The sequence below is a fragment of the Aquarana catesbeiana genome, linkage group LG12, assembly GCF_042186555.1.
Source record: "Aquarana catesbeiana isolate 2022-GZ linkage group LG12, ASM4218655v1, whole genome shotgun sequence".
NCBI lineage: Eukaryota > Metazoa > Chordata > Amphibia > Anura > Ranidae > Aquarana > Aquarana catesbeiana.
In genome coordinates, this window is record NC_133335.1 from 55,269,035 (window position 1) to 55,282,439 (window position 13,405).

The following is a 13,405-nucleotide window of genomic DNA, read 5'->3' on the forward strand; positions in this document are numbered from 1 at the left end:
TGTTTTTTTTTTTTCGAAGCACATGATTAGAGCCGGAGGCTGGGCTTGGGGCACAAATCACTTTGCCCGGAGCCCACCCAGTTGTTTGACATTAGTAAATTAATATTCGTTAATGTCTTCCTCTTTCTCCTCCCAGCCAATTGGGTCTCAGAACGCGCTTTCTGATTGGGAGTCCTAAGGCTCGGTTCACAATGTAGCGATGCGGAAACACTGTGGTTGGTTGCATGGCTGACTGGGGGGATGCGGAAACACTGTGGTTGGCTGCCTGGCTGACTGGGGGGGGGGGCCCAGCCAGTCAGCCAGGCAACCAACCACAGTGTTTCCACATCGCCACAGCCCCCCCCCCCCTGGAAAAATGAGCACCAGCCGCCACTGCTCTGAGCTCAGGTCAATTTTAAGTGAACCTGTTAGGCAAATCCAGACTTCCATTGTATTGCTCTGTGCATTCCATTCTGACAAAAATAAACTTGATATACAGAAGAACGCCAAAGCACTGTGGGCATTACGCTTAATATGCCTGAGGCGTGACGATGATAACATCATTTACTGTAGCTGGCGATTGAGCATGAAGACACCTGTTTCTTTATAGCTACACGTTGCTCTACGATCAGCATCTGCATCTCTCTGTTTATGAACAATCAAGATCTTTTTGGAAAATTATGCAGGTTTTATCCTTTTTACAATGGATTCTTCTATTGGAATTTATAATGACACTGTGGTGCATTGGAAATTTCCTATATACAGACTATAACCAACATGCTTTTCAAGTGACATTGAAAACATTATCAGAAACAGGAACAAAGTCAGAATCTATTCAGGAGATAATCAGGTAAGTGATTCTATAGCAAAACCAATTCATAGAGATGGGAGAACCTCCATTTTCAATAGTTCATTAAGCTATAATATTATCAAATGAATCTAAAAAAACAGTACTATATAATTTGTTTAGGTCATTCAGAGCACATCGCTATTTAATAATTTGCTTCATCTTGCCAATAGACTTTGACAGTTGGCGCCTAAGGGTAAAACAAATTTAAATGTGTAAGTACAATTTTGCAACTTTGACATGTGTTTAGTAAAACCATACATATCATCACAAATACTTTGTGCATCCAGGTTGATTGTAAAAATTGACTCCATGGGAGACAAGAGAGAAAGTCTCATAGTGTGGTATATTTAATAAAATTTAAAAGCAATGTCAAAGTAATAGATTGCCCGCCTGGCACTAGGGAAAACAACGTATGCAAATCTGACTGGTTATGATGGGAGAGACTGTGATTATTATACAGGAATAAAGGCACAAAAGAGGTGTTGCACCATTAGATGAACAAGCTTGTGCTTTTTTGTGCTCTTTTGCACGTTTCTATTGAGCTTTTTTGAGCTTAAGCGTTTTTTTTTTTTCACATTCCCTCTCCTCGGATCATTTTATCTTTTCTTTTTTTTTTTTTGTGCATTTTCAAACTTCTTTGAGCTTTTTTGAGCTTTATCATGCTTTTGTGCACGTTTTTGGGCATTTAGGCATCCTTTCTGCTCGAAAGCTCCTCTTAAAAATGTGAGTTTGGTGTGTGTGTGTGTGTGTGTGTGTGTGTGTGTGTGTGTGTGTGGGGGGGGGTTCTGCCTGTAAGAGCATATGCCTGTAAACCCCCGAAAAAGCCATAGTGTGCTTGGACACATTGGTTAACATGGAGGGAATTTTCCATAGAATAAAAAAAATGAAAGCTCAAAAGACTGTAGGAGCCGCTTCTTTGAGCTTCTTTAGATGCAGTGTGCATGAGCCCTAACCTTGGCACTGATCTTGACCTAGGTATTTTTTTAATTGTATTTTTTTAAAGGGGGGGATAGAGAGGGGGATAGAGGGTGGAGAGGAGTGAGAGAGAGGGGGGAGAAAGAGAGAGAGAGAGGGGGAAGCAAGAGAGAGGGGGAAAGAGAGAGAGAGAAGGGGGAAGTGAGAGAAAGAGAGAGGGGCAAGAGAGAGGGAGAGAGAGAGGGGAAAGAGAGAGGGAGGAAAGAGAGAGAGAGGGGGGAAAGAGAGAGAGAAGGGGGATCAAGCAAAAAAGAGAGAGGGCAGAGCGAGAGAAAGAGAAAGGGGGAAGAGAGAGAGAGGGTGGAAGTGAGGGGGCGTGAGAGAAAGCAAGAGAGAGCGAGAGGGGGGAGGGAGAGAGAGGGGTAGAGAGCAAAAGAAAGAGAGAGAGAGGAGAGAGAGAGAGAGGGGAGGGAGAGGGAGGGGGAGAGAAAGGGCGAGAGGAGGGAGAGAGAGAGATTGGGAGGGTGAGAGAGAGATGGGGAGAGTGAGAGAGCGAGGAGGGAGAGAGAGATAGGAGAGAGAGGGGAATTGGGAGAGAGATAGAGGGGGAGAGGAGGGAGAGAGGGGGGAGGGAGAGAGAGAGAGGGGGAGAGGAGGGAGGGAGAGAGAGGGAGATGGGGAGGGAGCCCATCAGATTACCCGATTACCTATCTGTAGCCCATCAGTGTACCCGAGTACCTGTCACCAGGCCATCAGAGTACTCGAGTACCTGTCACCAGCCCATCAGAGTACCCGAGTACCTATCACCAGCCCATCAGAGTAACCGACTACCTGTCACCAGCCCATCAGAGTACCCGAGTACCTGTCTCCAGCCCATTCCTCATAGAATATACGTTGGGGTGTTTGCTTTCCAAAATGGGGTCATTTTGTGGGTAATTCCTCTGTCCCGGTGCTCAAGAACCTTCAAAAGTGTGATAGGTAGGAATGAAATGAGATGTGTAATTTATGCTCCTAGAACGCCTGAAGGTACTACTTCAATGTTGGGCCTCTGGCTAGGCTGTGTAAAAGTCTCACACATGTAGTATCGCCATACTCTGGAAGAGTAGCAGAATGTATTTTGGGGTGTCATTTTTGCTATATACATGCTATGTGTTAGAAATATCTTATAAATTGACAACTTCTGGAAAAAAAGACTTATTTTAAAAGACTCATAGGTTATACGTTGGGCTGTTTGTTTTCCAAAATGGGGTCATTTTGTGGGCAATTCCATTGTCCTGGTGCTCCAGGGCCTTCAAAAGTGTAATAGGTGGTTGAGAAATGAGATGTGTCATTTATGCTCATAGAACGCCTGAAGGTGCTATTTCAATGTTGGTCCTTTGTATGTGGCCAGGCTGTGTAAAAGTCTCACACATGTGGTAACGCCATACTTGGGAAGAGTAGCAGAATGTATTTTGGGGTGTAATTTGTTGTATGCATATGCTGTATGTGAGAAATAACCTGATAAAATGACAATTTTGTAAAAAAAAAAAAAAAAATAATAATAAATAAATAAAATATTCATTTTGTAAAGAATTGTGGGAAAAAATTACAACTTAAAAAAATTCACCATGCTACTTAATACCTTGGAATGTCTACTTTCTAAAAAGGGGTCATTTGGGGGGTATTTGTACTTTCAGACCTTCAGATATATCCATATGAGTTGAGTGGTTAACCCAGGCATAAACCAAAGGTGTCTTTTTATTTTATTTCTGGTAAGTGTTCATTTCAGAAGGTGGTGGGTTTCCATGAATTGGTGAAATTGTTCCAGTCACGGATGTGGATTTGTGCATGTGGGATTTGGACAATCAGTTCTTGAAGAGGAGTACTGGGACTGTCTCTTTTTTGTTAAACATATGATTTTGATTCATTCAATAATGTTTTAAAAAAAAATAATATTTTCATATGTCGCTGTAGTTCGCTAATAATGCACTTGATTGGATTCATGAATTATTTATAATCAATATTTACTGCTTTAGTTATGTGGTAAGATACTGTATGTATATTATTTAGGGTTTAGGGTCGGTGACACATTTTTCACAAATCTTCCTGCAATGTGAAAGCTTCTGCAAAGGGGAAGCTTCATTTGTTCACCCCCCGCCACATTTGGCACTTTTTGGAGGTGAAGGGGGAGCAGATACCTGTCAAAACCAGGTACCTGCTTCCATTTCCGGGTAAGATCGCCGCACGGCAAGCTATGAAATTTCAGGCCCCTCCCCTCCCACTGCCTTCTGCATGCGCAGTAGGAAATAAGCTATGAAGCCCCAAGGCTTCACTTTCTGTTTCCCTTAGTGAAGATGCTGGCACTTGCACCCGGAGCCAATTGACGAATTGGCTAAGGGTGCTGACATTGCGGGATATCTGGACAGGTAAGTGTTTTTTTGCTAGAAAATTACTTAGAACCCCCAAACATTATATTTTTTTTTCAGACACCCTAGACAATAAAATGACGGTCGCTGCAGTATTACTACCGTAGTATTTGCGCAGCGGTCATACAAGCACAATTCTTTTGGAAAAAATACACTTTTTTAATTAAAAAAGAAGACAACAGTAAAGTTAGCCCAATGTTCTCGCTATATTGTGAAAGATAATGTTACGCCGAGTAAATTGATACCTGACATGTCATTCTTCAAAATTGCGCCCGCTCGTGGTATGGCAACAAACTTTGACCCCTAAAAATCTCTATGGCGACGTTTAAAAATTTCTACAGGTTACCGGTTTTGAGTTACAGATGATGTCTTGAGCTAGAATTATTGCTTCTGCTCTAATGATCGCAACGATACCTCACATGTGTGGCTTGGACACTGTTTTTATATGAGGGCCTTATGTATGTGTTCGCTTCTGAGCGCAAGCTTGGTGGCACAGGGTACTTTACATTTTTTATTTTTTTTAATTTATTTCACTTTTTATTTTTACACATCTTTTTTTTAAAAAAAAATCTGGTTACTTTTATTCCTATTACAAGGAATGTAAACATCCCTCGTAATAGAAAAAAAGCATGACAGGACCTCTTTAAAGCGGAGATCCACCCAAAAATGGGACTTTCGCTTTAAGTGACCCCTTGACATGCCACATTTGGCATGTGATTTTTTTTTGGGGGGAGCAGATACCCTCTTTTTAGAGGCATCTAGCTCCCACTTCCTCCCGGGGCTCCGGGGTGCCGGAAGGAAGATCACCTCTACCCCCTCCCTCCGTGCAATCTTCTGGGACACGTCACAGGTCCCGGGCCAGAAGATTGCCCAGCCAATCACAGTGCTCAGTGCGGCTCGCGCATGCGCAGTGCATGCCCCGCTGTGAAGCCACAGCCGGGTGCCCACAGTTTGAATGCCGTTGCCGCGGAGAGGAGGGGGAGAGGAGCGGGGCTTCATTCGCCTGCATCTCTGGACCATGGGACAGGTGAGTGTCTGATTATTAAAAGTCAGCAGCTACACTTTTTATAACTGCTGATTTTTATATGGGTGGAACTCCGCTTTATTGTGAGATCTGGGGTCAAAAAGACCCCAGAACTCACATTTACACTTAAAAACATTAAAAAAAAAAAAAAGTAATTTTTCTTTCTTTTCTTTCTCCTGTAAGACTTTGGGCGGAAGTGACGTTTGACATTGCTATCATCATCCAATAGTATGGAGGCGAGTGGGGGGCCATCTTTCCCTCACTCGACTTCATGGCTTTGAGGGGAAAGGACCCGATCGTCTCCACTGCTACCGACGGCTCCGGTAAGTGGCAGAGACCACCGGGCACCTCTCCTGCCACCGATAAATTGATCTTGCGGTGAATCCGATGCAGAGACCCCTTTTATCTGAAAGCAGGCCGTCCGCTGTTTCAAAAGATAGTATTCAATGTCAAACAGCCGATGTATAAGGACTGCGGGAGGTCTGTAAGTAGTTAAGACAGCTCTCATTGGCTAACATGGGATTTCACATGTCACGCGACTTGGAGTCTCAGTCGGATCCAAAGCTACTCCTATTGCAAGACCTCACTCGTCTATCAAGCTAAAATTTCTAACTAATGGCTCTAATAGAGCCGTGGTTGTCCAAAGCTCAAAAACACCAGGCTCCTTCTCCAGCTTTCAGGTCATTACAGAGGACAAGGGACACTCTTTACACCTGGAGGAAAAGCAATTTAACCTTCTCTTACAAAAAGGGACAATACAAGCTGTGAAAATGTATAATGGAATCCTTTAAGAACTGGTTCTGGCCAGCCGAGTAGATTGTTTTAACCACTTCCGGACCACCCACTGTGTATATATGTCTGTAGCCAAGGGTTGCTACTATAGTTATTACAGTTGTTATTTCAAATGAGTTTGGCTCCCTCTAGTGTCTGCTGGGTTCTGTTAGGATGTTCTTTTTATCCTTGAGAAAGAACGCAGCAAAGTATTGTGGGAGATGTAGTTTGGAGGAGGAAGTGACTCTGTTAGCTGAATCAGCTCTGAACTACAATACAAACAATGCAAAGCGTGCAGCGCTGCCTGCTGGGAGCAGTAATAAATGAACCAGAGCAGCCTACTTTCAGCCTTTCTGGACGACATTCAACACCTGCCAGCAGGAGGTCTGTGTGTGACCAGGAGTGAGAGACTGCGGCCTATACAGTGTGGAGCCGGATTGCTTGCCTCTGAGGGATCTCAGAGTGCATCTTTGCCGTCCTAGCAAGCGGACTGGACTGCGCTTCAGAATCACTGGAAGCCCTGCACTTCAGCCAATCCAGAGTTGCAGCACAGCACGGCGGCGCCATTCTTCACCAGACGGAGACATCAGGAGGGGAATCCGGGTGGAGCCTCACAGGCTTTGAGTCTATTGTTGTGAGAGGGCACCTGCCCATTCCAGTATAGAGTACAGTATTGCTGAGTGAGTTCTTTTACAGACTGCTGGTGAGACTTGTAGTTCCACGGAGGTGAATTTACTTCCTCACAAGCATCATACAGCTGAACTTTGTGGCCTTGTATTTTTCCTTGCGCTGTAAGGTCAGTACTGTATTACACTCACATACAAGGAGGAATCTACAAGTGCTATATTTCTTCAGTTTAAGCAGTTATCAGCATATCATTTATTCTACAGTCATTTCTTCTTCTTTGCTTTGTGGATTGCAAATACTGCAGTTTAAACATCAGGCTAGCTGAAGATATCCGGAGTTAAAAGAACTTTTACCATCATCCTTTTGTCGGGTATTGTTGCTATACTTATAGGTTGAACTCTGAATTACAGCCTAGGGGGAGCCATTGAGTACGTTAGACATTACACTGTATTCTTGATTGTAAGTAATATTATATTGCAATTTGGTGTGTGTGTGCTGAGGCCTCAGTGGGAAGGTGTTCAATATCTTTGAAACATATATTAAATACTTATGCCACTGTACACCTGTTTACATATACTCTCAGAAGTGACTATAAGGTTAACAGTTTCTCATTCTTGAATTAAGTGATACCAACTGTCAATTATTGTTTGTGTTTATTCATACTGTTCATTGTGTTCCATTATTTACTCTACTAAACTTTCTGAGCGGTTCAGTGACATTGTGTGAGTTTCTCATTACTAACATCCTACTGCAGAATGGAACATGCACAGTAGGGAACCGGCTGTGAAGCCAAAAGTCTTCACTGCTGGGTTCTCTTGCCAGGAATGGCAGCGGCTGCACCCGACAGCTGGACCTCCTCTTTAAAGTGGAGTTCCACCCACTTTTACAACTCTTCAGCATCTCTCACTAAACTGCGCACTGTAAACAAATTGGATATTTTTTTATTTTTTTCTCAGCACCTACTGTATATCTGCTGTATTCATTTTTCACTTCCTCCTCCCTGGCCGCGGCCCATCACATCATTTCCTGTTTGCAATGCCTTCTGGGAAGGGGCGGCAACTTCCTCTGAAACTGCCGTTGCTATGGAAACCTGACCTGAAACCTATTACACTGCTTGTGCTGCACTGAGCATGTGCGAGATCTGCAAGGATGAGATCCAGGAAGAAATACAGTCTGGCTTCAGATGCCCACACTTAAGATGGCCACGGCCTGCTGGAGTTTTAAAAAATAACAAACTACTGCTATAAACTAACAAAACAGACCTTCGTTTACTGACTAACTTTACTAGAATACATTAAGCTTGTGTATTATAGGGGTACTTTTATTTAAAAAATATAATTTCGGCCGGAACACCACTTTAAGTGTAAATGTGAGATCTGATGTCTTTTTGACCCCAGATCTCACAATAAAGAGGCTCGGTCATGCTTATTTTTATTACAAGGGATGTTTACATTCCTTGTAATAGGAATAAAAGTAATTAAAAAAAATGTAAAGGGACGGTGTAAAAAAAAAAAAAAAAAAAAAAAAGTAAAATACAAAAGAAAAAAAAATGTAACCACTTAAGGAGCGAAAGGATTTGCCCCCTTAATGACCAGGCCATACGATACGGCACTGCGTTGTTTTAACTGACAATTGCGATACGGCACTGCGTTGTTTTAACTGACAATTGCGCGGTCGTGCCACATTGTACCCAAACAAAATTGATGTCCTTTTTTCCCACAAATAGAGCTTTCTTTTGGTGGTATTTGATCACCTCTGCAGTTGTTTTTTGCACTATAAACAAAAAGAGCAACAATTTTGAAAAAAAAAAAAAACAATATATTTTTTATTTTGCTATAATAAATATCCAAAAAAATACAAATTTCTTCATCAGTTTAGGCCAATATGAATTCTTCTACATATGTTTGGTAAAAAAAAATCGCAATAATTGATTGGTTTCACAAAAGTTATAGCGTTACAAAATAGGGGATAGATTTATGGCATTTTTATTATTAATTCATTTTTTTACTAGTAATGGCGGTTATCTGCGATTTTTAGCGGGACTGCGACATTGCGGCGGACAGATCGGACACTTTTTTGGTATAAATGCCACTGGCGGGTAAGGGGATAACACTAGGTGGTGATCAAGGGGTTAAGGGAGGTGTTTCTAACTGTGGGGGAGTGACTGTAGTGACTGGAGGAGGAGAGAGATCGCTGTTCCTGATCACTAGGAACAGCAGATCTCTCTCTACTCCCCTGTCACAACGGGGATCTGTCTGTTTACATTGACAGATCCCCATTCTGGCTCTCTGAGGAGCGGCTGCGGGTGGCTGGAATGCGTTGCGCCGGCAGGCCACGCACATCGGCTCCAGCGTTGCACCGTGGGCGTGCGCGCCCCCTATAGCTTTTTAAAACGGCTGACGTACAAGGACGGCAATTCACACAGCTGTGCCAACCTGCCACAGTACAACTGCAGCAGCTGGTCGGAAAGTAGTTAAAGCGCCCCGTCCCTCCCAGCTCGCACGCAGAATCAAACTCATACGTAAGTCGCGCCGACATATGTAAGCGGTGTTCAAACCACACACATGAGGTATCGCTGTAAACATTAGAGCGAGAGGAATAATTCTAGTACTACATCTCCTATGTAACATTAAACAAGTAACCTGTAAACATTTTTAAAGCTTCACCTATGGAGATTTTTAAAGCGGAGTTCCACACATTGTTTAGTTTATTAAAATTTAGCAGCTACAAAAAATGTAGCTGCTGACTTTTAATAAACAGACACTCACCTGTCCTATGGTCCAGCGATGCGGCCGCCCAAAGCCTCGCTCCTCTCCCCCTCTTCTCCGCCTGCACCGTCATAGCAACTGTGTGCACCCAGTCATGACAGCTTTAGGCTTCACGGCCAGCGCGCACTGTGCATGCGCGAGTCACGCTGAGCTCTGCTAGTGGCCAGGCAATCTTCTGAGACCTGTCACATGTCCCAGAAGATTGCTGGCAGGGAGGCCGCCTAGGGGGAGAGGAGGAGACGCCTTCTCTACATCCACCCAAAGAGTACCGTGTGCATGAATGCACATGGCACGAGCGACACCGCAAGTTGTGAGGACCCAGCGCCTGGTTTTGAAGGACAGCTGTGTCCCCGAGAGGCATTATGGAGGCAGCGACACAGTAGGACCTCAGCCCGTGCAAAGACCGAACTGGACACAATAACAATGACTCTGAACGGTGTGGTAATGTATTGGAGCACTTCCTCCTCTTTCCCCTGAATCATAGGTCAGTGATCACTGGAAAAGACTATATGATTAAAAAGCTGCCTAATTACCCAATTAGAAAGCTACCAGAACTATGTATAACCCCTTCCTGCCGACCGTACGCAGATATGCATACTCGGCTTTCCGGGGTTATACCGGGATGATGCCAGCAGCTGCAGGCATCATCCCGGTACCGTTGTTTACAGCGGGCGATCGGCTACCCGAGTATAACAACCGATGCAGCTAAAAGCCACTCGGCTGTTATACTGGAGGAGCGGGAGGGGACATCCCCCCCTCCCGCCGCCTCCCACCGCCTCCCTCCGCCTCCCGCCGCTCTTACCGGGCCTCCCGTGCGATCGGGAGGCCCGGTGTTCAATCAGCTGCCTCCGGCGGCTGTGGGCGGGCTGGAACGAAGCTGTGGGTGGCTTCGTTCCAGCCTTCTCAATGTAAACGCGGAAGCGACGTCATGACGTCACTTCCCGTTTACTCGGCTGCCAATGGCACCGGTTTTTTAAAAAAATACAGTATTCAGAATCGCCGTTTTCTTTTAGACCCCCGATCCCTCCATAAAGAGTACCTGTCACCACCTATTACTGTCACAAGGGATGTTTACATTCCTTGTGACAGCAATAAAAGTAAAAAAAAAAAAAAAAAAAAAAAATGTAAATAGAATTTATAAAGTATAAAAATAAATGAAATAAATAAATAAAAATTTTTTTTCTTAAAGTGCCCCCGTCCCCGCGAGCTCGCGCAGCGAAGAAAATGCATACGGAAGTCGCGCCCGCATATGTAAACGGTGTTCAAATCACACATGTGAAGTATCGCCGCGATCGTCAGAGCGAGAGCAATAATTCTAGCCCTAGATCTCTTCTGTAAACCTGGTAACCGTAAAAAAAATTTAAAGCGTTGTCTATGGAAATTCATAGGTACCGTAGTTTGTCGCCATTCCACGAGTGCGTGCAATTATAAAGGGTGACATGTTTGGTATCTATTTACTCGGCATAACATCATCTTTCACACTATACAAAAAAATTGGGGTAACTTTACTGTTTGGATTTTTTAAAATTCATGAAAATGTCCCTTTTCCAAAAATTTGCGTTTAAAACATCGCTGCACAAATACCATGTGATATAAACTATTGCAACAATCTCCATTTTATTCTCTAGATTCTCTGCTAAAAAAATATATATAATGTTTGGGAACTCTAAGTAATTTTCTAGCAAAAAAAACGGATTTTAACTTGTAAACACCAAATTTCAAAAATAGCCTTAGTCATGAAAGGGATAATAGCACTGGGTAAAACTGATCAACCAGCATTTTGAAACCACAATCAGTTCATACAGTAACTGTTCAGTTATTGCTTATATTGCTGGAGATGGAACATTGCCTCATTATTTCCTGTGTAAGACATTTGTTAAACAGCTGGGATACCCTTTATTACCAAAACCACTTTGACTATCCTTTTATGGAATGGTACCACATCAATGATTAATTTCATATCAGCTGGAACCACACTATGTCTATGGAAACAATGTGAAGGCTACTATCTAAGATTGTCTTGATCCACTATCTAAGGATATATTATCTGACTAAACTCTGCATTAATGACAAATCGTCAGTCAGCCAGTGTTATTTTCTTTGCATTTTTTTATACTGACCAATAGAGCTTCTCTCCTTTTTTGATTCAGTGGTATTACCATAATCAGTTTTTTTTTTTTTTTTTTTTTTTAACATTGGCTCTCACCATCCAACCTTTCACCTTTTCACGCAACATCAATAATGCTCACATAGTTCATACACTTAGTCAACCTACACCCCCCTTTTTTACATCACATTCCATTTATTTCACTATTTTTATTCATTTTTTTATCTTTATATTTATTTATTCATAATTTTTAATATTTTTTTATTATATATATATTTTTTTTTTTTTTTTTTTTTTTTCATTTTTTCACATTTTTACTCATTCTCACTTTCACATTCTTTTTTTTTGACCTTCTCACATCACTTCAGGTTGCCCTCTCAGGCCACCGTAATATTTCACCTGCACCAGCAGTTTGTGCCTTGGGTCATCGGGAGGTTTTGTTGCGTGTGCCCTACCGTGCGCGGCTGCAATTACCTCAGTTCCCGGGGGAGGCTTTATTGGGACGTTGATCACATTGCCGCAACATTTTACCGTTTTGGACCCTATGTGAGTATTTAGGACGAGCTAATCTGCCCTATGGCTACATTACTAATTAGAATTAGACTAATGTCACCACTTTTTTCTTTACACTCTGCAGATATATTTTAGCATCTTCCCCTGAGGAGTGTCTCTACACGAAACGCGTCGGGCACAAGTGATGCTACCTGTGTCTATAATGGACACATTGAAATTCAGTCTGCAGCAGATTAATAATTCTGACATTTATTTATTTATTTATTTATTCATCCATTTTGGTTATACTTGCTACACCCATACTCCTGCCGCTGGTGCTGTTTTTATGTCATATGTAATAATATAAATTTACCCTATGTTATGTACCTTTGAACTGCTTTGACTATACCATACTCATGCAAAACTTTTTTCCATGCCACACTTGTATGTTATGTGTGGGTGGAGTCTATACTAATTACTGTATTGAATGTATATGTGGTTACTCTATTGCCATATTCTTTACAACGTTTGTCATCAATAAAACAATTTTGCATTTATTTCAATTTTGCCTCCACAAAGTCATCTATCTCAATCAAAGTCCCACTTTCCCTTCTCTTTTTGCACTTAGCATAGGGATGGAGGCACACCGCATATGTGCCTCAATTAAAGTCCCAATTTTTCCCCCCTTTCCATTACCATAATCAGTATTCCCCCAGGGGGGCCATTCACTATGAAACTGCAATACATACCCTTTCCTTGGTGGAATTAGGGATTCCCTTCCCATGGTTTTTCTTCCACATGCCACAGCGGCATTTTCGCATATCAGTTTCATTCTGGATGGTTGGCTGGTGTCCGGACTTTCTGTGTTGTGGTTTGTTGATTGTTTTTTGTGTAATGTCCTATATATATGTTTTTTTTTCTGTTCCTGAGTGTTTCCACTAGATCAGGGATATGCAATTAGCGGACCTCCAGATGTTGTTAAACTACAAATCCCATAATGCCACTGCCTCTGGGTATCATGCTTGTGGCTCTCAGAGTCTTGCTATGCCTCATGGGAATTGTAGTTCTGCAACAGCTGGGGGCCTGCTAATTGCATATCCCTGCACTAGATCATCCTTCTCGGGGGATCTTCCCTTTTGAAGAGAACCTTGTGAAGTATGTTGCATGAAACTGTACTAACATTCAAATTTACATTTTAAACTTATGTAGTTTGTGCCCGTATTGGGATTAATACATTTTGTAATTTTATAGAACCAATTTAGACCCTTACTTTTTGTTGCAGAATTAGCCGCTTTTGGATCCTGGTAGTATCTTTTTTTGCATATTTGGTCTGGCTACAGCAACAATACCATATTTAGGTAAGCAATATTAAGGTGGTAAAACTCATTTTTCACCGTCAATTTGGTTCAACAGCACTGTTTTTTTCTTTTCTCCTCTTGTTTTGCTGGAGAGGAGGAGTCGCCTAGG

General features: G+C 42.5%; 1 protein-coding gene across 8 annotated transcripts in view; it reads left to right on the forward strand.

Moving 5' to 3' along the window:
- The first annotated feature begins 526 nt into the window (after window positions 1-526).
- Window positions 527-13,405, forward strand: part of LOC141114251 (beta-1,4 N-acetylgalactosaminyltransferase 2-like) — a 330,459-nt gene continuing 317,580 nt past the window's right edge. For 2 of the 8 annotated variants that reach the window (XM_073607828.1, XM_073607829.1), the window contains exon 1: window positions 527-829. In XM_073607828.1, the coding sequence (XP_073463929.1) occupies window positions 660-829 (170 nt within the window). In that variant the 5' untranslated portion in view covers window positions 527-659. Of the gene's footprint in view, window positions 830-3,420; window positions 3,496-13,220; window positions 13,297-13,405 lie in introns of all 8 variants that reach the window. The other 6 variants (XM_073607831.1, XM_073607835.1, XM_073607832.1 and 3 more) reach the window with 5 other exon arrangements.